Raw genomic sequence first — 26,291 nt, forward strand, 5'->3', positions numbered from 1 at the left:
CGCTCACCTGCCGCCGGCCCCGCCGCTGCCGCCACGGCAACAAGGAAGTCCGGCCCCTCGTGCCGCCGCCGCCGCCGCGAGTGGCGGCCCGGGGCGGCCAATGGGAAGGCCGGGACCAGCCCCGGAGCGCGAATCGGCAGCTGGCGCTGCATCGCGCCCCGCCCCGCCCCGTCCCGCACCCCCCACGCGCGGGCGGGGCGCTCCGTCAGGCGGGGACTGTCCGCCGGCTGCGGCCCTTGCGGCGCCGTTATCCTTCCCTGCTCGCCGCTGCCGCCTCAGCGCTGTCCCTGGGCCCACGGGGGCAGCCCACGCCCGAAGGAACGCGACAGGCGGCTTCGGTCTGGCCGGCTGCCGCGCTGGGCTCGGGCCGGCACCTGCTCGGCTCTCGGTGCCGAGGGGCTGCCCGGTCAGCGCGGGGAAGCCGCGCGGTGGTGACTGTAGCCTGCTTCCTGGGGCAGAGGGGCCCGACGCTGCCTCGGCGACGTCGTGTTGCGCTTTCTGCCTCGTCCCCCGGGAAGGGAACGTCCCGTCCCTGAAGGCAGGGCTCCTTGCGATCGCCCGGCGTGCCCGCCTTCCCGCTCCGGTGAGACACGTACCGTGAGAGCTGAGGCTGCTGAGCTCACGCCGCAAACCGCGGCCGAGGGTTGCGACTGCAGAGATTTAGCAAGCCTTGCTGGCTAACATGATCAGGAGCTGCACTAGAGACAAGTCAATAGGCAAAGTTAAGCACACGCAAGTATACCAGGTTTGAAGCTATGCTGCATGAAGATTTCGAGGGAAAAACAGCTTTCCAGGCTATCAAATGATTCTCTTGGTTTTGTTAAGTACGAAATACCACTTATTAAAGACAGCAGTCCGTTCCTTTTCCCCCTCTCCTTTTCCGCCTTGCATTTTACACGGCCTCTTTCTTTGCTGAGAAACTCATACATTTTACACACAGTTTCAACCGTAGGAAAATACTTGTGGTCAAAGGATAAATCTCTGGGAGAAGAGTGGGGAAAAGAAAGAGGCCAACGAGTAAGCAATTGGGTAACTCCCAAGTATTATTATCTAATTTTAATGCCATCTATTAGAAAAAGACTCTGCATGCCACAAGTGCAATGCAAAAGGTGGATCCTGCTCAGACCATCAAAATGACAGTCATCAGTCATATTTGAGCAAATCACATAGAGGTGTTTGCAAGGGCTCAGGGTCAGGGGGAGAGGACCCTAAAGCAAGTCCAGTGCCCACAGTGTTCACCTCCCCTCAAGTGACACCTCTGCCAGTTTGCAGTGTTTTCAAACCTCATGTGCTGTGTCACACGCCAGATAAAAAGCCACCTGTTTTCACAGGGATCATGCATGTTTAGCACAAAAAGAGCTCCTCACTAATGTAACGTTGCACCTGTGATGTAGCAAGCTTTAACTTAAACAGTGTCACATGCGGCTTCTAGAATAACTAAAAGCAAACAGGAAAAAACACTTCCTCTGTTTGGTTTTGCTTTTTAGTTTATTTATTTCATCATCTGGAGACCTTCGCAAAACAGTCAGTGTTTCCCTTTACACTCAGTTTCCTCTGTTTGTTCCTGATTGAGTAATCAAGGAGGGGAAGGTACATACACACCAAAAAAAGTGGAAAATAAAGAGCTAGATGAGGGAGCTACATTTTGTCCAAAGGAGACAAGAATCTCTTGCTTAAACCAATTTCTAACCAGCTAGTGGAGAACTTTCCAGGCTGCTCCTTTATAAATGGGTAAGATTTTAAAGACACCAAAATAAACCTATTTAGTTTGTGTCCCTGCCCTCCATCCAGCATGCATAGCTCCTTTGGGAGGCTACTACTTCTGTGGAGTTCTTTGTAAGAGCCCAGGTTTCATCACGACATGGGTCTGCCCAGCCTGGGAGTGGTAAGGTTGGACCAGGCTGGAGTCCACATCTCCCCGCCACTGGCTAAGGGCTGCCCTAGGCAGGCCCACGGCGAGGTTGGCGCTTTGATAGAACATGTAGCTGTGAGTTTCCTTGATGGGTTAGGTCATCTGGAGTCCAGATCTGAAGGTATCCAGATATGCCAAAATCTGCAGCTTATCCTGATTTCCAAAGGGCCTCTCTCCTCCCCCACGCAGTAGTCCAGTGTCCAGAACCACATGGGCAAGCATGCAGTGGAGTCTCCTGAATGTTGTGGCAATACAAGTTATTATCCATTAGAGTTGTCTCTGCAAAGGAAGACAGGGTGATAGCTTCGACCTGCCCTGGAAATCTTCTTCCAGTAGGGGTTTTACCCCAGCGTCCGTTCCTCATTACCATTGGTAGCCTGCTGCTCCAACTAGGGCCACAGCACAGACTTTTTACTGGGGCTGCACTGAGGTGGAGATGCTTTATGTCTCATCAGTCCTGCCTGCTGTCAGAGCTTGTCACAAGTATGGCAAGGTGAGGAGGGAGGAGAGTTAGCCACAGATCACACCATGGCAGGGAAGCTACCTGCACAGAGTCTGGGAATCTGGGCCGGAAAGCTGCTGTGGGTAGGAGAAATCTTCTATGGCCATCAATGCTGCTGTGTTGCTCTGAAAGCAATGCACTCTTGTATTTTTTTCTTTTTTGGCCCTTGCCAAGTTAGGTTCAGCTGGGGATTAGCCAGTCAAGGCAAGGTCCTGCCACTTTCCATGGCAGCAGTACTTCTGAGTGGTGTCTTCTCTGCAGCAAAGCCAGCATGATGCGCATCCATAACACCCTTGACCAGCCTATCTCCTTCTCATGGCTTACAAGCTGCTGAAGTGTCAGTCACCCCAGATCTACCCTGGTTCCATCACCTGCTCTGCCAGACTTGTGTGCTTCTCTACAGGTGATGTTCAGACCAGAGAGGTGGCCTAAAAAATTCCTGCTGCAGGTTCAATAAACTTTTGTTGCCTGTGTAAGGCCTTTTAAACTCATCCCTGACTGGGAGGCTCACACATGTTATATCCCTCTACATACTTTATAATGAGCACTGCTTGAGAAAACGTACACAGCTTGGTGCTCAAACTCATTTCAGAAAATGACAGAGGAGCGCTCTACTCTGCTCCCTCTGAAGGTCTTTTTTAATAAAAGCAGGGCTTATTTGAGGACAAATTAAAAATAGCCTTGAAAGTTACTCTGGGGTTTAATCTCCCTTGTGATGTTGCATCATACGTGATGAGAAGGAAATTCCTCCAGGCTCTAAATAAACCTATTATCATCTAATCTCTAATGGGTTATTTTGAAATCCAAACTGACTATATCTTTTGTGCACTTGCACAGACCACTCTGGATTTCCAAGACCTAACAGAAGCTTAGAGAAAGAACAGAAAAGGAAACAAGCAGGCTGGGGAAGAACAGCATGCTAACCTGCCACAACAGAAGGCTGTGATGGTGTGGCAGCATCAGCCAGGCATGGGATGGGGACCCTCCAGCTCAACAGGGACAACAGCTTTGGCCTCTGTCAGCTCCCTCTTTCCTCAAAAATACACCTGCATTTGGTGCATTTCACAGAGGATTTAAGCATCCCTGGGGCATTCTGTCTGCCCCAGGCGGGTGAGGATGGTGCAGATGGGATACCAAATACAAAGTCAAGACAGAACTGGAAGTAAAAATTGCTGTCTCCATCTCACTTTCAATTATTACCTTCTTCTAAAGCATATTCTGCACCAAATATGAAAGACCTTGACTTGTTCAGTCTATGCAAAGCATTTATTTGAAATACACTTAGGTCAGCCTTTGACTCTTCTCGTGACTGGCTTCCCCATATTGAGGACAGGGAACACAGATACACTGTCACACCTAGAGAGCTGCATCACAAAGGAAGAACACAACTGCAAGTGTGGAAATCTCATCAAACATCATTTAATTCATCAAAATAAAAGCCTTCTTCACATAGGTATGTCCACTAACACACTTAACACACCAAAGAAAAGACTGCTGAAAATCACGATTGTTGGCTCTTTCTCTCTTTTTACACAAAGCAAAACATGTAGAAAATACACATCCCAGCTTTACATCCTGCCTGCCACTGTCAACATCCTGACAGTGCTATGCACTGTTTTGACAAACAAGCTTCCAGCAGCCCTCAGGCCTCCTCAGGCCTTCTGTAGACAGCGCTGTTCTGCAAGCCTAAAATTTGGTTCAATTGCTAATTGTCTCCTTAGAATACACAAAGAAACGTTGCAAAGGTCATGGTGTTATCACACTAAATAATAAAAAAGTCCACCAATGCTTTACAAATACAGCTTTAACAGAAGTCTGGGAATGATTAAATCCTCATCCTAAGGTAAGTCCTCTCTCAGGTAAGTCAGAGGCCCTACCCAGGTGAGGGCAGGCTGCCCCTTCAATTCACAGTTTGCAGGAATATGTCTCTGTAGAGTTTGCTGCTCCCCAAGAGAATCCTTAACTAACACAGATGAAAACTTTACCCTAGCTTCCTCTGGCAATGACTGCTTAGCACATACTGGCTGAGTGTTTGGTACTGTACAAATCCCAGAATCCCTGCCGCTGAAAGCTCACTGACTAAAAAGACCAGCACAGTGCAGACAAGATCTACATATGCTTAGTTATCAGCTTGCTTCTTGGCAGCATGTTGAACAGGATCCTTCTTTTCACAACTTTATAATCTAACAATCACTGGCTCATTTTTTGCAAAAAAATTTGCTTGCTTTTGCAATCAACAGAAAATCTTAGTGAATGCACACACTGTAGTGTTTGTAAAGTGCACTAAAAATAAAGCAGGGTAGAAACCAGGACACTGGAGTTACCAAGAGAAAAATACGACAAGCAAAACACAGACTTGTTTTCTTATTTTTGCTTTGAAGTGCTCCATGAGCAAGAGTTAGCGCAAGCCAAAACATTCATTATGCTCTATGGCATAGAGCAACATTTTCTTGAGTACTCTTTTACTGCTGTATCGGGGAAGGAACAAAATAAGGCTGCAGGTACTGGCAGAAGGGTAGAGCTCATCTGGATTTTCTGCTTGAGGATCTTCAATAGTAAATTTAAAATATTCTACTCCAAACACATGGATTCGATCAGATCCTGACAAAAAAGCTGAAAGAAGGGGAAAAACAAGTTAGCAAACTAAGAAAATCCAACCAAACAAAACAAGCAAAGCCCAACAATACAACATTATTGAGGATGAAAATCATGAGGGAATAGTAGCATAAAGACATGGGTTTTTTACATAATGCTACTTGTTTTGCTTTGTTGAATTTATATCTGAATATAATAAAGTCTCATGCTGTTTCATAATAATTACAGTCTCTCTTTTATTTATTTGGGCTTCCTGGATGAGAAAGGCCAGGCCTTTCTACGTTTAAAAAGGATGAGCTGGCTTCTGCAATCCTCTGAGAAAGATAAACTGCTTACACCAATGTCATCTGCTCGCACAAGTCGAGGCCTCTGACCAACAACATTTAGCCACAAAAATCAGGGATAAAGTAATTGCAAGGTTCAAGGCAGCCAGATACACTAAGGCAAGCCTCAGGGGACGTGAGGAGGGTCAGAGCTGTATCTGTGCAACTCTCTGTGTCACCTCTTTTCGTCTTTCACTAGAAAATGCGTGGAGGGTGTGTGGTGTGGGCAGAACACATTGAAAAGCCATTTGGAATGACGGTATAGCGTTGTGGGGGAGAGAAAAGGGCTATGAAAAGTTTAAAATGCCCGATACATTACCAAGAAACATTTTCTTTTTTTCTTCTGGGAGTTTGTGAAACACATGCCAAAAAAACGTGATGGTTGAATCAAACCTTTTATAGCGTACGTACACCACGTTCTGTCAAAGAGATAAAAATAAAACAGGCTAGTTAATCCTCACTATTTCCATTCTTATTTAAAGTAACAACAGTTTATCCGATAAATTTGATAATCCTGTTCATTGATATTCAAATCCTCTTAACCCCTCGAACCTGCTTGTTCATCTGTTTCTCAAAGATTCACATGACAATCCTTGAGCTTGATTTTTAGCCCCATTTATTTCTGCACCTGATGTAGATTAGAAACAGACTCAAAACGACGACACAAACCAAAAAAAAAAGAGAAAGTCCTCTGAGCTTGTGTTTTCCTGATCAAGATCTACACTCTCAAGAACAAGTCGGAAGGAGGTTGTGCTCAGCAGCTACAGCAGAAGTACACTTTTTTTGTGTGCAGTACCTTTTCCAGCAGACACCAGTCCAATTTTGTGTGCCCCTGGAGAACAATCTGGAGCTCTGCAGGGAGAAACATCTTCCACCTTCTCGCTGGGCAGCCTCTTAAAAACCCTTGCATAAAGTCCTCAAATGGCTTCCGTATCGATTCATTAAACACATAATTCAAGTACAAATCAACAAATTCTTTCCTGCAAAGATATTTTGAATCAACAAGCAATACAATAGGAGCTTTTTTCGAAGGAGAATTATACACAACTGTTTTTTAACTTATTTCTTTATTCCATACAATGTGCTCTACTGTAAGGACTCAGCCTTTACTGAGAGCAGTCATCACTGGCAATTATTTTTTAACTGAGTAAGCTGGGAGGATCACCACAAAGAGAATGCTGGCCAGCAAGCACTAGTATAATACTCCTTGCACTTCATGAGAACAACCTAATGAAATCCTATCAGAGGCTTCACTATTAAGATACAACTTTGCAGACCTAAACAGTGTAAATTCCATGTAAACTCACTGAAAGCCCAAGAATTCCACTGAAATCAAAACAAACATTTGCGCAGGTGCTAACCAGTACAGTTTCACTCTTCTATTTGTGATGAGGATTTTTTAGTGACACTGTACCTGCACAATCATCTCAATCCAAACCCTATGCTTCAAGCTTCCTAAAAAGCCCCTTCACACATCCCTACAGGTCTTCAGATCAACTCTGTAACTCAGGCCACAGAATTTCTCTCTGTTCCCTGTGCTGAGGTTAACATTGACACAATACCTTCTGGACAGATTGCTCCTTCTCTGTTACATATAAGATACATTCCATGTGTGTAACTAATTAGGAAACATTTTTGCTCATTAATAAAAAAGCTACAGAAGTGTACCTATAGCTAGTTTTCCCAGACAAGTTGTCCGTAGTTCCCTGAAAATATCAGGAGTATTTACTCACTTGTAAGGAATTTCCATTAAAAGGCCAGGCACATCTGTATATGTAGACACCAGGATGCACAAAGATTTCCTTTTTACCCACTGCTTACACAGACTGCTGATGTCTGGCACACATGCAGCACATACAGCAAGAACTGAAAACGTACAACCTACTGGACTGAGACCAATGGCACAAGGCTGATGTTCAGTATTTTTAAGAGTATATGAGGATAGGTATAGATACGGTATTTCATACACTCATAACAAGACAACAGGATAAGAAAAAGAAAAGCAACCTGTTATCCTTAGTGACAGGGATGCTGGCACCATTTTCTTTAAGTTCAACAACAACCGTGGAATCTTCTTCCATTACCTATACAAATAAACAAAAATATTGGATGCTATATCTACACATGACAGATGTATATGTGCTACAGCCATCAACCTTTCTTTCTGTAGAGCCTGACATAGCACTCTTACTAGTCTTGAGTTTATAGACATGCTAGGTCATTTGCAGCAAGACATTATTGTGCCTGAGCACAGGCATGGTATGCCTCAATGTCACAGGAACATCTTACCGTGAAGTCCATGGCCAGGCTCTCAAGGACATCATCACATTCTTCATCCAAAATGCTCTGAAGACTCCTTTCAAAAAACAATGGGGGAAAAAAAAGAGAGAAGAAACGTGACCATTCTATGCACTTTCAAATTCCACTGAAAAGCATCCTTTGACAAGCAGTATTTAAATGCATATACATACAAAACATCAATACTCACACAGAACCTTCATACATGGCCCTAAAGTGATATACATTCATGTTCCAATGCTGCCACAAGCAGAGGGTAAATGTCATGTCCATCCACATGCCCTGTACGGATAACTCTACACAAAGTTCAGTGGCAAGTGGACTTAAGACCATAGCCTTGCTCTTCTAGCCATCATCTATTGATGAATCATATGTGGACCAGGAAGGTGATCTAGGAGAAGTGTTTTGGGATGCAGCACCCCTCAAAATATTGCTAGCAATATTGCTTTGGTCCACCAAGGACTCTTTTGCTCCTCAATGCAGTCAATTGGCTTGTGAGAAGGGGTTCTTCTCGGCTGTATACAACACATAGCACACAAAACTGGGCCTCAGCAGCACCACTCTCTGCCGTATCTGCCTGCATGTGGAAACCCTGCATGCAGGTTCTCAGATTTGGCACAACTGCAGCATACGGTAATACTATGCCTGTGCATATCAACATTGTGGACACTGATAATTAGTAAATCAAAGCAAAAAGACACTACTAATTGGTAGGTTAGTCCTTCCAAATCCTAATTGCAGCTCAAACTATGTTGAACTATATATTCTGCTCACGTGGAGAAGAAATTTGACCCCTTATAAGCCACGGGGCTTGGCTTTTCATTTTGGTGACGCCAGGGAACCTGCTTCGGCCGTGGCTCCCCAGCAAAAGCCCTGGACATGCAGGGATCGTACCGGCTTGCAGCTGGCAACAGCTCCTCGAGGTCCTCCAGGGTGGGCACCAGGCCCAGCAGCTTTCTGTAGAGAGCCCTGGGGAAGGCGAAAGGCACAGTGCAGGAGTTGAACAGGGCCATGCCGCACAGCGTCCCGATCCGGAAGAAAATGTCCCCACAGCTCGAGGCCTGGTTGAAAACAAGCACGTTGCAAAAGCCGTGACTGCGTTTTCCCGGGGGCAGCCCATCGCCTCCCCTCCCCATGCCGGGCAGCGGGCCTGCCGCGGCGGGTCGGCCCCTTACCTGGCTGGGGAACCACACCAGCCCGGAGGCCAGGCGGCGGAAGGCCCCGGTGCTTGGCTCGCAGAGGGTCCGGGCCGCGACCCTGAAGAGCTCCTTGGCTAGCCCGCCATCGTCCCGTCCTGCCTCGCCCACGAACGATACCTGAGAGCCCAGAGCCACTCATAGCTTGGGAACACAGTTGGGGACACCAACACACCCGCCGCATCCTCGGCCCCGGTTCCGGCCCCGCGGCGGAAGCGCGGGCGGCGAGAGGTGGGCGGGCTGGCGGCGGCCGGAAGCGGCGCGGGGCGGAGCGGGGGTGGCAGGGCGGAGCGGGGGTGGCCATGCTGCGCGGCGCGGCGGCGGGGCTGCGGCGGGCGGCAGCGGCAGGCGGGCGCGCGGCCAGCGCTGGGCACGGACGCGAGCAACCGCCGGAGCACGGATCGAGCTCGGCGCGGCCGCAGCCGCTGGAGCCGTCGCTGCTGCGCTTCCTGGTGTGTCCGCTCTCCAAACGGCCGCTGAGGTGAGGGCCGGCGGGGCGCGCCGGGCTGCCGCGGCGGGACAACAGCGCTCGCTGCCCGCCCGTGGCCTGCTGCTGCGCCGGGGCGACCGAGAGGAGGGTTCACCCCAGGTGATTCACCTCCCCCACTTTGGGGGGGGGCGTTGCTTTGTTTTTTCCTGACTCGCGTGGCCAGGTACGAGGAAGCTACCAACGAGCTCATCAACGAGGAGCTGGGCATCGCGTACCCCATCATCGACGGCATCCCTAACATGATCCCAGAAGCTGCCAGGAGGACTCGGCAGAAGGCCCCAGCCGAGGGTTCAAAGGAGCCCTGAGGACCCGCCGGCCGCAGCTGCGAACGGGGAGCGACGACCGGGGGAGGCATGCTGCCCTCCCTGCCCACGCTGACGGTGCTCGTTCCCCTCCTGTCCCTAGCTGGCTTATTTTACTCGGCCAGCGTAGATGAAAACTTCCCACAGGGCTGCACCAGCACAAACAGCTTATGTTTCTACAGCCTTCTCCTTCCCATCACAATACCGGTTTATGTGTTCTTCCACCTATGGACCTGGATGGGGATCAAGCTTTTTAGGCACAACTAGTGTGATGCACGTGCTAATCCCTGGGCTTCTATAAGAAATGCGGTTTGTTTAATCTCATTAGGTATTGCAGTTGATTTGAGAGAGTTCCCTTCTGGCACTAGTAACTCTCATCATTTTCCTCATAGTATCTGGAACTATACAAAGTCCTCTGCATCAGCCTATTATTTAATTACTGCTAAGAGAGATAAAGAGGAGGAATAACAAGTAGTCTTTCAAGAGTGTAGTGGTTTGCAGTGGCACTAATGAAAAATCTTTTACAAAGAAGAATTGTACTCTGACTGAAATAACAGATCCTAAATAATAAGCAATGGCAACATCCAGGGATACGAATCTCTCTTTGAATTACAAGCTTTGGCTTTGTTTTGAACTGAGGTGTGTACTGAAATGCATCTGTCTGGCTGTCAGAAGAAAGTAAAATAAATGTTGATGTTTAATATGCTTTAAAACAAAGCTTGAGTTAAGTTACTTATACGATACTCATGGCTGTATGTCCAGTAGCTGCTTGCTTGCAGATTTTTGGGGATTTTTTAAAAAAGGGAACATGACAGCACTTGTGCATTTGGGGTTGTGTTAGAGTGGCCTCCAACATATTCCAGTGTATGCTTAGATGTGCTATTTGTGTCAGAGTGCCCAAGTTTGATAGTCAGGCTGGGTTTTCTTCTATAAAAAGGCATTGCCTGACAGGTTAAAGGAAAAATAACTCCAACTGAGCCCAGGATTTGGTAGCCAAGTCAGCAGCTACAAAGCGAACAGAGATAATTCTGTTAAATCCTTCAACCTTCTCTGCTTTCACTTACAGCAACGCTAGGCAATGGAGTAGTGGACCACTACAAGGCTGTCCCATGCCTTGTGCTCAGTGCTATCTGACCAAATGTTTTCCCAGGGGGCAGGTTAACACTACATTAGTCTATTGCAAAGGTTTCTTTGTTTTATGTTTTGCTACTGAGCATTTTATATCTGCAACAGAAACACATGAATGTCTCTTGCCTGCTGAAAAATTAAGAAATGCAGCACCAAGTTGTAAATACCTCACTGTCTCGTGGTGGGATACTAATAATGCAGTCAAACTGATCAGGCTGCTGCTGGGCAAATATTGCTGTGATGCACGAGACATGAGGTCTGTTTGAAGGCTGCCCCTAGCTAAGTGCAGACGCTCTGGATGTAGAGGAGAGCACAGAGCACGTGCCTTACTGCCTCCATAAGCAAATGCCTCTTTTTAGTTGATGTTGTGAGGAAGGAAAGGTAGCCCTAGGAGCCACTGTCTATCTTCTAAGTGTATAGGAAGGAAGAGCTTTGTTGGATCTGGCTGGCAAGAAGGCTTACTTGGAAAGAAGCAGAACTGGCTAAGAGAGTGCAGAGATTGATAGTTCCTGCTGCACGGGCATGGTGCCAGGCTCTGGCAGCCCATGCACTACTGGCTGATAAGGGCCCATGGTCCTCAAGCTGAGCTCTGCCTTGGGCAGGTGCCCTCCTCCCACATCAACCATTTCATGGCTTTTGCAGGGTAGGGCTAGAATGATGATACAGACAATCCAGCTGCCGGAACCTTTGGGTTTGTGTGGAAACCACAGGCTAAAGCCACATGGAAAATGGCAGCATTATAATTGTCTTTTCACCTGTCTTGCTGGCATTATCCTTCCTTTCTCTACAGGCAGCATTCTCATGAGAGAAATGGCTTTTGTGGCTATGCTGCTTGCTCCCCAGCCACCAGGATTTTCATGCACAGCAGACCAGCCTCGAGTCCTTAAAGTCAGTCTGCCAGTAATAGTGATGGGCTTTGCCAATTGCCAGTTTCCTGAGCGTTCCTATTATAGATTTATTTTGGTTGGAAATGACCTTTAAGATCCTCAAGTCCAAGCACTAACCTAATATTGCCACACCATCATTAAGTAAGCCAAATACTTCAGCACTTCGTCTATGCATCTTTTGAATATCTCCAGGGATGGTGCCTCCACCATATCCCTGGAAAGCCCATTCCAATGCTTAATAACCCTCTTGGTAAAAAAGCTCTTCCTAATGTCTAATCTAAATCTCCCCTGGCACAACTTGAGCCCAGTCCCTTGTGTCCTATCATTCATTACTAAAGAGATCAACCCCCATGTCACTACAACTCCCTTTCAGGTAGTTGTAGAGAGTGATCCAGCCTCCTCCAGACTAAACATCCCCAGGTCCCTCAGCTGCTCCTCATCAGACTTGTCCTCCAGACCCTTCACCAGCTTCATTGCCTGTCCCTGGACACACTCCAGCACCTTACTGTCCTTCTTGTAGTGAGGGGCCCAGAACTGGACACAGTATTCGAGGTGCAACCTCACAGGTGCTGAGTACAAGGGGACAATCGTCTCCTTGGTCCTGCTGGTCACACTATTCCTGATACAGGCCAGGATGCCATTGGCCTTCTTGGCCACCTGGGCACACTGCTGGCTCATGTTCAGACGGCTGTCGATAAACACCCCCAGGTCCTTTTCCACAGGATAGCTTTCCAGCCCCAAGCCTGTAGCGTTGCATGTGGTGAATATAAGATACTGCCCTCCAGATTTACTCTACATCCCCCGTGAAACAGATTTTATAATAATTTGATGAGTAATTGGTTTGTTACATGCTCAGTGAATACTGCAGCCTTTCTACCAATACTTCAGTAACACCCAAAAACCAACAAACACTGCAGCAATATAGTCAGAGCTAACAAGTGATACAATTTGGTATCTTACCTTTAAGACCCTCCTAAATTGCTGGGTTGGTGCTGTACTTAAATGGGTCCATATGTCTTGCAGAAGGCACTCTCTTGTGACTGGGAAATACCAGCACTCCTGGAACTTCAGTATTCTGTGTATCTGAAGAATGAAATAACAGTCTGGTAGCAGTGTGTTTATCTCTTTTAAGTTGTAAAAAAATAATGGCCATACTTACATCCCTAAAGGGGCTGGACAGAGCAGAGCATTCTGTGTGATGAACAGCCACCTTGTCTTGTATGTCAAAGATGCACGGATATTTGCTCAGCTTCCATAGGGCCACCTGAAATGACCAGGAAGAAAGAAAAAGACGTGTTGATTTTCTCTTGCAAAATCAGAGTTTGAGGTACATGTGCAGACCGAATTGCCAGTCTGTATCCTGGCAAAATCCTGGATCTCTGAAACATGTCCATGTTGTGTACATAAAGACGACACCAACAGAGGCACTCTTTCTAAAGGCGGCTTCTAAGCACTTCTGTGAGTGGGAAAGCCTGACAAAAAAGCATCTGAACTGTCTGTGCAGGCAGACACTCATGTTACGGTGCCCCAAGAACAAAACTCAGAGAGGTAGTGATTTTAATAGCATCTTCCACAATTCAACTAAACCAAAGCACACAGGAAAAATATCCTGGATATCCAGATTATGGTACATTGTTGTTCAAAACTGTTGCATTTACTATCTGGAATACCAAAAGTAGATATTGGCATACCAAGTAATCTAATTCAAAGTGTTACACGTTTGGTTTGATAAGGCAACAACTTCAGGTAATGTCCTATTTGGCTTTTGATTCCATAGTGTTTCTCAAACCTCTTCCATAAAATCTGTCCATTAGTAAATGTAAGCTTATGAAAGAATTATGCAGTTTCCCTGCAAATTCCAGCCAAAACTGCATTCTTCTTCCTAAGGAAGCCCCTACTATCCACGTTTCCATTTCATGCTGACAGCAATTGCATTTGGTAGCTAATTTCAACTCCTTCATGTCATCAAGAAACAAGCCATTTCACAGATTATTTTCTGATAGCACATCTTTGGTTTGAGATGTAAATAGATTGAAATGCTCAATGGAGTTTCTACATCAAAGTTTAGAGAGACCTCACAATATTTCTATTAATTAAACATAATAAAACCTGAAGTAACAAGCATAGCAACCATCCCTCATGGTGCTAATTGGCAGCGCGCACCAGTTCAAAGCAAATAAGATGCTGGAGGACCAGTCCACCTCTCAGAATGAGGGGTCATCTCAGGAAAGGCACTTTTATAGCTGCTAAAATACTGGGATGGTAAATAGTTTGCATAATTTAAAACAGCTGGAAGGTGAGGGAAAAGCATTGTCCTTGAGATATACTGGGCTAGAGACTTTCATATAGATAGACTCATATAAATAAAATGGTGGGGGGGAGGGGAGTGGAAAGCACCGCTGGTAAGATTTTATACTTACTACTGCGTTTGGATTAATTAACCAACAACATTTGATAAGTGTTTTCAGTTCAGGCACATAGAAGTTGTTTTCCTGTACTCTGAAACCAGTTCTGGAGTTCACCTGCATTGATACACACAACATGAAAAGGGACGTCAGCAGATCTAGTGAGCTATTCACCTGTGTGGCAGGACAGGACTAAGGAGTAATAGGGTTTTCTGCAGAAAGAGCTCTGAGACCCTGCACAGAAGTGGAAGGATAGAAGTACTACAGGTAGCACAGCACCCAACAACAAGAAGTCTTGGCCATTTATAAACTAGCAAGAAAGCAATTTTCATTTACAATGAAGACCCCTTAACAGGACTCCATCACGAAGGGTATGTTTCACTTTGAGTGTCTTCCATCTTGTGGGACAATCTGAAGTTCCCTGTTCACATTCATGCGTGTTGCCTGGCAAATATATGATTTGGGGGTGAGGACAATGAATGTGTAAAGTCCCAAATAATGTAACCACTTATGGAGGGGTAGGCTTGCTGCACTTTTATTTGTCTGGGTAAATAGGGGTTCAAGAGTCTAAAGTTCAAGGGCCAAACCTGCATTCTCAACTGAAAGGATATTCTAATCTGAACAAAAATTAACAACTCTCTCTGATTTATATCAAGTGCATGCTTGAGCTCTTGACTTTCCTAAACTTTGAACATCTCAACAGGAGATGTTCTCCTTGGTTGTATGCAGCTAAAGATGCTCTGATTCTCTCAGGAAATTTTTCAGGTAACAGGCTCTTAAAGCATCACACAGTGTAACTGTTGCCACTATGTGCCATGCAGGTGGGTGGGTTGTCTTTTAAATGCTGTGAGGAGTTACTGGGGTGAGAGACCTCACCAAAAGAAAGGGGAATGGGTATACTACATCCATAGCTCCATACACATCAATGCATGCGTACTTCTACCACCACTGAAAGCATCCTGAAAGCCCTGCCAGGGGCTATGACAAGCTTCAGCTCTTCATTCCTACAGAGGGTCAGCCAGGCACAACTTAAGAGCAGGATTCTTTCAAAGCTATGCTGGTGTACAGCCAAATTGATTCCTGAAGCAATGTCAAATGACAAGGCCCCATGCTCCCTTGTAAGAAGGAAAAACAGAGAATTCAACAAGTAAAAAGAATTAAAATACTCTAACTTGTACTGATACATCCTATTTAATCACGATTCAAACACTTTCTCACCTGGTAAAGAATCTGCAGTATTTGCAGGGTCTCTGTTTCATGTGGGTACAGCTTGAAGGACTCTCTTTGTCGGTCTCTGACTTCCATGAGAAACCGAAGCAGGTTTTCCTGGGAAACCCTCTGGTATAGAATAACCAGCTCCTCGAAAAAGGATGTTTCTAGATTTGACCACAGGCCTTCTGTAAAGACAATAGCTACTGAAGTATTCATCACAGGTAACATGGGAATAACTGCAATTTCTGGATGAAGCTGCATTTTCTCATCTTATCAGATGAACTAAACAAAAAAACCCAACAATCTCACCTTGATTTGGCACTACAAAAATTAGTAAACATCAGAGATTTTTTTTTTTTCTTGTGTCTTGCTGCATAGTCTCTATGTTTCTATTTCTACTGGAAGTATTTATTTCAGGCTGAACTCTGGAATAAATTACATCAACAATGCTAACTCTTGCTCCACAGTAGAAAATGACCAAGTATTTAAGTTGTTCAGCTCTATCATCATAAAACCTTACCAAGAGTTTGCAGGTCTTCTGGCTTCAGCTTCGTGATGGCTTGTGCTAGCAGCCTGAGAGAATGGTAAGAGCTGTGATCCCTTCCCTGCAGAAGGAAAGGCAAGATCAAGTAGATTCTGAAATTTTCAGGTGAGATGGGAGAGGAAGACAATGATGGCAGTAACTTCTCAATCTCCTTTTGCACCTTCAGAGGAAAAAAAAAAAAGAGAAACAAGGGTTAAAAATGTAATAATGTTTTACCAAAATCATCTATGAATTAGATAGGCATGAAATTCCCAAGTTTCATGCACAAATCCAGAGCTCCTGAGGATCTACATAGTGAGAATCCTTATACTGAATCCTTACCTCCTGGAAGACTTTTGGCTTCTTGCTGATCTTCTCGTAAAAACATTGCACTTCTGACATGTCCACACCCAAGAATTCTTTGGAAGTTTTGAAATGTTTGTCTCTATCAGGACAAACAAGGGAAAAAAAGAACACCAAATGATGTGAGAAGCTGTTCTTTGTTACTGATTGAATAGTGAGGCATCCTAACATGAGAAAATACTTGGAAAGTTCAGCCCTGCCTCCAGTGGGTGTAATTTCATCTGTCCAGAGGAGATGTTCTCACTGTGCTGTGACATGATTCATATACACATCTGGGAAAGAATAACCTCATGTACCAGTACAGGTTGGGGAATGAACTCTTAGAGAGTAGTGTAGGGGAAACAGACCTGGGTGTCTTGGTGGGCAGCAGGATGACCATGAGGCAGCAATGTGCCCTCGTGGTCAAGAAGGCCAATGGCATCCTGGGGTATATTAGAAGGGGTGTGAGCAACAAATAGGTGGAGAGAGGTTCTCTTCCCCCTCTACTCTGCCCTCGTGAGACCACATCTCGAATATTGTGTGCAGTTCATGGCCCCTCAGTTCAAGAAGGACAGGGAGCTGCTGGAGAGAGTTCAATGCAGGGCCACAAAGATGATGAAGGGAGTGGAGCATCTCCCTTACGATGAAAGGCTGAGGGAGCTGGAGCTCTTCAGCTTGGAGAAGACTGAGGGGTGACCTCATTAATGTTTAAAATATGTAAAGGGTGGGTGTCAGGAGGATGGAGCCAGGCTCTTCTCAATGATGGCCAATGATGGGACAAGAGGCAAATGGTACAAGATGGAACATAAGAGGTTCCAAAGATGCATAATGAAGAATTTCTTCACTGTGAGGGTGAGGTAGCACTGGAATGGGCTGCCCAGATGGGTTGTGAAGTCTCCTCTGGAGACATTTAAAACCCAGCTGGACAAGTTCCTGTGTGACCTACTTTGGGTGGTCCTGCTTTGGCAGGGGGGGTTGGACTAGATGATCTTTCAAGGTCCCTGCCACCCTTAAGATTCTGTGATTCTGTGATTTTGTCCTTCCTGTCTTGTGTAACTGTGTACTGTTCATGGCAGGCTTCCTGTATTTCACCCTAAAATGACTCGCACTTCACTCCCAGGAGGAGATATTATGAATCTTTTGGCAGCTGTAATATTCCTAAAGGGTTTACCATCATCTGTCAAATGTCACTATAGGATAATCTGCTAGAATGTGAGCTTCTGTAGCAAATTTCAATTGTACTGGGAAGATAAAAAGCTTAATTTTAGCTTGGGCTTTGAAAAACACAGACTTGCTTCTTGCAAATTCAGATATGACTAATCTTCTCTATATATGTGACCTAAAGTAAGACTTTTCAGTCAGTTTACATGCAATCAATATATTGTTATTTCTAAATCAGTACACACTACCTTTTGTCCAGGAAGCTGCCGTTGATGCAAGCCTCAGATGAAAAGGTCAGTCTGATATTCCTGCCAGTCAGAAACAAACCAAAATCAATTTTTTTCAATATGAGTAGCAACTTCAGGTTTTTAATTCTGAAAGAACAAAAACCGTGTGTATAAGTATGTCTGATGACCACATAAAACTTTTCTTGGCATCACTGCATTGAGAGCATTGCAGAAGACTTTGCATTGGAGGAGTTAGTGGTCATCAACAAGCCACCTCTGCCCTCCTGGGCCTCATCAGAGAGTCTGCTGAAGCACCTTGTGCCAGACTGTGTTGCATGCTGTTGGCTGTTATGATGGAGGTATCTTCTGACAGGCTGGGATATTACCTAGTTTTGTTTGTTATGCAAAACAAAAGGCATTGCAGAGCGGGGAAGGAGGAGAAACCCCTTCACAGTTGAGGTCTTTGTAGCATGATGATGGAAAATATATCAGGGAAAATCTATTTGCCGCTCTATGAAAGCTGGGTTCCCAGTGTCCGAAGGGACATTAGACTTACTACCTGTATTCCTGGTTCTTTTCTTATTAAAGCAGATATTTTATCAAGTGATTTTCTGTCAGCCCTTTCCTATTGAGATCTGGAATGAACTCTTTCTCTCTCACTCCCTCAACAACTGCTTTCCAAACTATACTAAAAGTGGTCAGGGAAACATTTAGATTCAAATCATTCAAGACTTTTAAATGCTCAAAATCAGCAGCTGGAGTCAGACTTACCCAAAGAAAATAACCTCCTGTAGATGTTTTGTGTGGCCAGGTTTTAGTAGCAGCAGGGGGCTACAGGGGTGGTTTCTTTAAACAAAGATCTACCAGAAGCTTCCCCTGTAACTGATGGGGCTAATTCCAGTCAATTCTAAGATGGACCCCACAGCTGACCCAGGCCTGGCCAATTAGTGACTCTGTGAATAACGTTAACTGAGAAGGGGAAGAAGTTGCTGGGCAGTTGCTGAACTGCTGCAGCAACAGGAAGTGAGAATGTGAAAACAACATCTCTCAAGATACCAAGGTCAGTGGAGAAGGAGGGAGATGAAGTCCCCAGGCACTGGAAGAAAGATTCCCCTGTGACCTGTGGTGAGGACCACATTGAGGCAGCTGTGCCCCTGCAGTCCACGGAGGCTGCCAGGGAGCAGAGATCCACTTGCAGCCCGTGGAGACCACGCTGGAGCGGGTGGATGCCTGAAGGAGGCTGTGACTCTGTGGGCTTAGTCTATGGGGAGAGAGGAGTCCACACAGACTTGCTGTCAGGATTTGTGACCCTCTGAGGAACTCAGGCTGGAGCAGTCAGTACCTCAAGGACTGTTCTCCTGGTGGGTGACCCATGTTGGGGCAGGGTGTGAGGAGCTGCCCCTGTGGGAGGCCCCATGCTGCAGCAGTTCATGAAGAACTGTGGCCCTTGAGAAGGACTCATGTTGGAGAAGTTCATGAAGGACTGTCTTCTGTGGGAGGGACACCACAGTGTAGCAGTGGGATGTGTGAGGAGGCCTCACCCTGAGAAGAAGCAGTGGCAAAGTCCATCTGTAATGAACTGACCACAACCCCCATCCCCCAACCCCTGTGCCGCTGGTGGGGAAGGAAGGAGAGTCCTAGGAAGAGGGAGGGGTGGGGGGTAGTGTCCTAAGATTCATTTTTACTTCTCATTTTCCCTGCTCTGTTCTGACCGTTCATTAATAAATTAAACCATTTCTCCCCAAGTTGAGTCTGTTTTGCCCATGTGACTAATTGCTGAGTGATTTCCCTGTCTTTATCTCAACTCACAAACCTCTCATCATGTTTCTCTCTCCTCTGTCCACTTTGGGAGGGGGAGTGATAGAACAACTTCACGGGCTCCTGGCACCCAGCCAGGACTAACCCACCCACTTCCCATGTAAGATTTAAAAAAAAGACAATGTAGTCAGAAATCTCAGCCATAAGTGGAAGGTTTCCCACAGTGGTATATCCTTACTGCTTTTGAAATGGGTAGCTAAAGAAGGGATCACTAATTTTTGAATGCTGACACATATATAACATTCCAGTTTGGGTACTCTGAATTAGGTTTTTTGCACAAGACCTCAGTCTGCAGACCGAATCTTTCAGTGATTTAACTTGTTGGCTCCTCATCAAGTTAACAACCAATGTGTGTGAGAAGAGGACAGGCTTATGAAGCCAGGCATTATGTCTGTTCCTGCAAAGGGGTTATCAGAAGGCTGCTGCTTATCCACTACTCTTTTTCCTGTGTAAAACCTAAGAAGTGCCGGTACAAAATTCCGTCTCAGCTAAATTCTTGAACATCAGTTCAACATCAGGGCAAAAAAACCCTGCAGCACTCACTCTTTTATACTGTCCCAGAGTTCCAGTAAACTGCAATTAGAAATCCATGCATCCACATCTTCATCCTTCAGAATGGCAATTCCATTCAAACAGGAATTCTGTGTGAAATGCATGAAAACTGTGATGAGACTACAGGTGTAGCAGATGGGATTGTCTTTTTTTTCAAGATAATCATTATAAGAAGATTTCAGCCTAAGTATGAATAAAGTAATGGTCATCCTGCATGATCCAGATGCATTAACCACAGAAGAGATATATAGTAGCACTACAAGCTAGCTTCTGTGTAAGCATGGAAAGAACTGCAAGAGATGTACATAAAGTTGGTGTGCTGAACGCAGGATGGAAAAATCCAAACTGTGATGTAAACAATGATAAAATTAGAAGCCATGATCAAATATGCACATACCATGTTCTTCTTGCAAAGGACAATTCTTTGGTTTCCTCCAGCAACAATTTCAATCACCTCTTGCAATGTGTTGTTTTCTGCGAAAGGATAAAAATATTTTCAAAGGAACATTGGAAGAGACAGTCATTATCTTCAGAATGTTCAGTGCACACATGTGGAACAGGTAAAAGAATCCCGCAGATTGTAGCTGGCTGTCTAAAAGTTGATTCTATGGGGCCATTACCCATGATGATAAATCAAGCAGTAAATGGAATTATCCTTTGCTAGACTCTGCTGGAATGATCAAGAAAGCATGAGACATAATGTTAGCCTCTCAATGTAAACACAAAATCAAGAAAACAAGCATGTCCCTGGAAGAAATAAATGCAGATTGTATGCATTTGCAATAGACATTACCCTGACAGCCCTTTCCAGTATTCACTGGTGAATTGATGGGAAGTGGTATCAACTGATTAGGCTTTCTCTCATCTCCCAGTTGTTCTTCATCAGAACCAAACAGATAGACTTTGTCCAAGGAGGGGACATAGACCAAGGTGTGCTGTCTGTTCAGAAAAAGAAAAATGGTCGTAGTAACCTAATACCACTTGGATGGTCACAATAAAATATACAGATTGTTTTTCAGAGTGGATAGCTGAGGCTTATCTTGACATAAGTTCTGACTGTCCAGCTACAGAATCCATTTAACCAAAGTCTTAAGACTCCTCTTTACATTAAGACATTTAGGAACAAAGAAACATTTGGAAACAAATTTCCTGTACTATCCTGTACCAACTACTAATGTTTGTGATTTACCCTATATGGTTCCAGATACAAAAATAAAGTGTTATGCCTTGCTAGCTTCATGCCTTTCCATTTTTTCAAGTGCAATTTCTATTCTGTTGAGCCTGATGCATAAGCCTAGAAAGCTGACAGGAAGCCCTTTCTGGCCAAGTTCCAGAAAGGCAGAATGAAATTTGATAATTACCACTCTGGGTCTTTTTAAGCACCCACCAGTTTGTCAAAGTGGACAGGAGCTCTCTTGACACAGCTTTTTGACAGTCCTTTGCCCTTTGGAACCCAGTGCACCCTTTATTTCTTAAAAGAGCAAAAACCAAAGGCTTCTGGTACTTTTTTGCAGCCCTCTCCCTCTGCTCAGCATGAGCTGAGGGTTCTGCTTTTACAGGGGCACGAGGGCAGTCTACACATGAGGAGCGGATGATATTCTGTCAGTGCTTACCTATTGGGATACAGGGATTTGAACATCTTGGTGACTGCCCTCCCTACTGTTGTTCAGTGATTCCCTTAAGAAGATACGTTATTGGTATTTTCCCACCTGCCGCAGGCAACTTGTGTAACTCTTGCTCCCCACAGCTCAGCCACCACACGAGGTGTGAGTTCATTCCGGGTGGAATTGTGGCCAAGCTGGCCAGCTCCTCCTGCTCCAAAGGTGCACACCAAGCCCTCCTTGAAGATGAGGAAGCAAACAATAGGAACACTGCATTACTGACAGCATTCAAATGGTCACCACTGAGAGTGAGAGTCAGCGAGATGCAATATGTTATATGGGACTTGACTCAAAACATCTCTGATTAAAATGCAGGTAAAGCTCACTTTGCATCAAGCCTAACTTTACATTGTCTAATGTCCAAATAATTTAGCTCCCAAGAAAAGCAATTTAACTCTCAAGAATAACTCTCTGTTGTTTAAGAGTTTTACTCACATGAGTAAACCCTGGTGAATTAGCTATTTTTCACGATTTCTCAAGTCCCCAGCATGCTACCAAGAAGACAGTCTTTTAAAAAATACAGAGAGTTGAACTGCACCTCTTTGCCTCGGGACTCCCATTCACAGTTTCCCTGCAAAAGTCTGAGAAATCCGAGAAATGTGAGAAAAGGCCAGCATTCTCAGTAGCTTAGTTACTGTCCCTTGGAGATCATCTTCAGACTCAGATGGAAGTAGGCATTTCCATCCTAATTTCTCCGTGCTGACCTTCAGCAGCATAACCTTTCTCCCAGGGTAAGGTCTCACATGCTGACTTCCCATTTGAGGCTCACCTTGGAGAGAACTGCAGTATGATCTGTTCCACATGAGATAAATACAGTCTTCCAGTGTTCTAAGGCTCCAATGTATGATGGGCAGCTCCTGTCTGGAAAGAAGACAGCACTGCTAAAGTGAAAGTGTACCAAGAGGTGTCTCATACAAAGAAAGATTTAGAAAATAGGGAGGGTTAGAACTTTTCAGTCCTCTCTTACAGCAATCTCTCTATTTACAACTTGCTTTTGAGTTGTTTTCTACCTTCCACTATAACATGCCCTTCTCATAATGTTCTGTCTTTTTCACAGTATTTTCTTTTCATTTACATTCAATCTGAAACAAAATGCAGCACTTTCATATCTGCTTGCCAAAAGGTACTTGGCTTCAAAATATCTGATCCTCAAGGGTGGGAACTCATTCAGATCCCGCCGACTTCAGGTTCTGCCTGGCTAGGGTAACTTTGCTCTAGCCTTCTAGGGCTGAAGAGAATGGGTGATTTTAATTCTTCTCTCAACTTGTGTTTACAGAGAATTTAAGAAGGCAACGAGACATAAAATTAATTTCTTTCATGCAAGACTGCCTGGAGAGAGAATGAGAGTGGAAAGAGAACCCTTAAAAATACGGTTTTAAGAGCCCACACTCCATTTGGCCACAGAATCATTTAGGTTAGAAAAGGCCTTTAAGTTCATTGAGTCCGACTGTTAATGACTGAAGTTCTCTGTAGAAACATAGCCCCTAAATCTTTCAAAGTATGAAGACATACTTTCTTCAAAAGTCTTTACTGTCCACTGCTGCTCCAAAGGGGCTTGACAGTGAGGAGCCACTCCTGTGTCTGCAGTAAGCTCATTGACCAGAAAAACACCTTCCTGCTGCTTTACTTTCAAACTGCTGTCCTTCCGTACCTTCTGTGTCTCCAAGTCCCAGCTGTCCAAAATCATTCTTTCCCCAGGAGTACACAAATCCAGAGAGGGACACGACAACACTGTGAGCTCCTCCAGCAGCAATTTGAGAAAGCGGGATGCCCTTTAGTCTTCCCACCAGCTGTGGCCGGCGTATGAGTGTGGTTTGGCTCCCCACTCCAAGCTGTCCGTGGATGTTCTGGCCCCAGGTGAAGAGCTCACCTCCTTCACACACAGAACAAAAGGAAAGAGCTCAGCCTCACTGCTTCCCTTGAGTCTTTACACTTTGGGAGTGAAAATCAATGCTGTTTTCAGAGCCCTAGCCCCACACTGAGACTATCATCTGCAGCCAAGTCTCCCTGTATGCTTCTGATCCCTTTGGGGCAGTCCCACACTGCCTGTGTGACTCAGCAAGAATAAAGGCAGGGTGCTTCCACCTCTAAGTCATTGCATGAAGTATCCAAACAGAGAAGTGCTCTCTGGTGACCACAGGGTTGGCTAGTCACATCTACTCTCCACAACACACCTTTGCAGAGGGGTAGTGCTCAAAAACTGGAGACGGAGCTGCAGGTCCCTGGGTGCTGGGAGGAAAGGGCAGCGCTGATAGCGCACTTTGTGCCCCCACCCATGACTCATTACTCTTGAATAGTGTCACCAACTACTGGAAGCAGTTCAAATGCTTCTTTCGGAGAGCAAGCCTGCTGTAAGGTGACTGCCACTTGGAGGAAATGCATGTTTGGAGGAAAAGAGGCTACCTCTGGAAAGCGCCATGGCATGCTGGTCCCCACATGCTATTTGGACGATATCTTGGTTTCCTAGTTCTTTCACCAGCCTACAAAAATAAGGAAAAAAAGCTGCAAACCAAATCAAAATAGATAGATGCTGTGCCACGAGACAAAGTAAAGGAAGAACATCCTGGGTTCAACAAATCCTAATGTGTTTAGTGGGAATTACATTGAAAAATACAGGTAACCTGTAAGTCAATTCATGTTGCTCTTCTGCTAGCCCACTGCATCTGGGCTAACTGATTTGATTGTGGTTGGCACCAGGGCAAGCTGGAAGAGAGTCGGGCTCAGTCCTAACAGAAAACTGCACAGAAAATAAACAGCTGTGCCATTTTAAAATACTGGTTATTCCTGTCACAGACCATGATTTGGGATGCTGATGAGTGTTTTGATCACTTGAAGATTAGCAAAAGTGATTTTTACACCCTTGCAGATTAACCAGAGGATGGTAAGGTTCAAATGTGCTTAGATCTTTCACCCACAATTATCCCAAGCCACATGTGGTTTGCAAGTCGCCTGCATTACTTTGGTATGTGCTACCAATTCTTACCAGCTGTGAGAAAAACCTCTCATGTACATCCTGAGCAGCTCGGGTCTTGGTATTACCCTCAAAATCAGTGCACTTCTTGCTGGATTAAAAAAGATTATAAAGTTTTGGGTACTAGGAACATGTATGTTCTAGTTCCCTCTCTACAACAGGAACACATCTCAATCTGTTGGATGTTACCTTTAGGAAAAGTAGGCCACAGTTTCTGACCGTTCCCATCCATACCTCCACCCCCTGAAAGCTTCTTACCTTATCTTAGAGCAGTCAGCTGAAGCCATAGCCCAGTGTTCATAAAGCTTTCCACCAGAGGAGAGAACAAGCATATGTGTGGCATCGTGGTTTGAACACTGTAGTTTCTCATTCCCCTGCAACTGTGTGTGCTCTGCAGAACAAATACAGACAGGCACAACAGTCACACTAAGGCAGTGGGCATCTTAACCACCTCAGCTCCCTCCCCGAGATCTCTGGGTGCTACTGCTTCCACCTCCTCAGGAAAAAGTGAGATAAGTGGGTATGACATTTTCTCAGGACCTTTGGGGTTTCATTGTCCTATCCACTGCTTGGTTTAATGCCAGACGACTCTCCTGTTTATCATGAAAAGGAATTTCTCTGTCTCTTAAGCTGCAGTGCCAAGAGTTCCCAAGACCATCAACAAGATATCAGCAGAAGCACACTGATACTTTTGCACAGCTGTGGAGAGTGTCCTGGGAAGATAAAGCACTTCCTGGGGTATCTGCCTGCCCCAGGTTTCTCAAAGCCTTGGGGATGGAATACCTTGAAGACAGATATTTTACATGACACAGGAGAAATGATGTGAAATTCACACATTGCCTATTTATAACAGAAGGAAGACCCTTCCTGTCTGCAGCCCGGGGTCTGCAGGTGCCTTCCTGACCCCGAGAAATGTTGGACAGCCTGGGTGCTTCAGCGCCAACAGCGGTCGTCTGCCTTTCCTGATTTCCTCAGCACCACTGGAGGTCAACTGCTGTTTGCAGACTCACTGTCCACCCGTCTCGCACCTCCCCAGCTTACCCATAAAATGCAACCAGAGAGGAAAATTCAAGTCTACTCCCCGGGGACCGGGACACTGCTGAGCCCCCCGCGCAGCACCTCGCGCTCCCCGAGCGGCAGCACCGCAGATCAGGCGCAATTCAGCAGCTTCATCTCCACGGACCCGTCGTCGCCCACGCATGTACCACTCCCGGAGAGTCTCACAGCCGGCACGCACAGCTCCGCCGGCGGGTCAGCCCCCGGCCAGGAGGCTCCCAGCCCCGGCAGGCCTCTAGCTGCCCTCGCCACCCCTCTGACCTCTCCAGCCGGCCGGTACCTGCCGCGCCCTGACGCGCGTCTCGCCGCCGCCGCCGCCGTTGCTCCTGCCGCCGTCCTGCCGCCATCCCTCTGCCGCTGCCCGCCCGGCAGCTCGGCAGCTCGGCAGCGGCGGCGGCGGCGCCCGGAACGCCACGCCCCGACGGGGAAACCACAACCGAAACTCGTCGGGGGCTCGCCTGCGGGAGGAGGGGCGGGAGAGGCCGCTTCCCGGGTCCCGACTTCCGAAAGACCCGCGCTGGCACACTCCGACCGCTGAGCTGACAACGCGTGAGGTGCCGGGCTCCTCGGGGCTCCCGGGCTCCGGGGAGCTCCCGGCTCCGCAGCCCGCGGGAGGCGGCTGGTGCTCGGGGTGCGAGCAGAGACAATCAGAAAGCGGGTAGAGGGGTGACGGAGTTTTCCGTGTGGAAAAGGCACACGATTGACTTCGTTATTCGTCTCCGAGGGTGAC

At 46.2% G+C, this 26,291-nt stretch overlaps 3 protein-coding genes across 5 annotated transcripts in view; 1 reads left to right on the plus strand and 2 right to left on the minus strand.

Moving 5' to 3' along the window:
• Nucleotides 1-79, minus strand: part of LOC104553554 (probable E3 ubiquitin-protein ligase HERC3) — a 55,266-nt gene extending 55,187 nt beyond the window's left edge. Inside the window, exon 1 of the mRNA XM_061991761.1 lies at nt 8-79. The gene's annotated coding sequence lies outside the window, so the exon portion shown is untranslated. The remainder of the gene's footprint in view (nt 1-7) is intronic.
• Nucleotides 80-3,809: 3,730 nt separating this feature from the next.
• Nucleotides 3,810-25,960, minus strand: LOC104552272 (probable E3 ubiquitin-protein ligase HERC3). 3 transcript variants are annotated; one of them, XM_061991690.1, is made up of 23 exons: nt 25,842-25,960; nt 24,764-24,896; nt 23,938-24,014; nt 23,186-23,407; nt 22,304-22,395; nt 21,583-21,713; nt 20,667-20,812; nt 20,271-20,347; nt 19,865-19,962; nt 17,525-17,584; nt 16,116-16,218; nt 15,771-15,954; nt 15,257-15,435; nt 14,054-14,155; nt 12,793-12,897; nt 12,594-12,716; nt 8,806-8,946; nt 8,525-8,691; nt 7,622-7,688; nt 7,340-7,416; nt 6,129-6,312; nt 5,652-5,751; nt 3,810-5,027 (listed from the first exon to the last, which is right to left on the minus strand). In XM_061991690.1, the coding sequence occupies exons 1-23, from the start codon at nt 25,906-25,908 to the stop codon at nt 4,813-4,815; spliced, it is 2,850 nt and encodes a 949-aa protein (XP_061847674.1). In that variant the 5' UTR covers nt 25,909-25,960; the 3' UTR covers nt 3,810-4,812. The 3 variants fall into 3 exon arrangements, with proteins under 3 accessions (XP_061847674.1, XP_061847673.1, XP_061847675.1); XM_061991689.1 differs by lacking the exon at nt 25,842-25,960 and adding an exon at nt 25,547-25,835; XM_061991691.1 differs by lacking the exons at nt 8,806-8,946; nt 25,842-25,960 and adding an exon at nt 25,547-25,835.
• On the plus strand, nt 9,582-10,334 carry PIGY (phosphatidylinositol glycan anchor biosynthesis class Y). Its single transcript, XM_061991692.1, has one exon. It carries the CDS (start codon nt 9,670-9,672, stop codon nt 9,883-9,885), a length of 216 nt encoding a protein of 71 aa, XP_061847676.1. The 5' UTR covers nt 9,582-9,669; the 3' UTR covers nt 9,886-10,334.
• Nucleotides 25,961-26,291: the final 331 nt, after the last annotated feature.

The sequence above is a fragment of the Colius striatus genome, chromosome 3 (assembly GCF_028858725.1).
Source record: "Colius striatus isolate bColStr4 chromosome 3, bColStr4.1.hap1, whole genome shotgun sequence".
Lineage (NCBI taxonomy): Eukaryota > Metazoa > Chordata > Aves > Coliiformes > Coliidae > Colius > Colius striatus.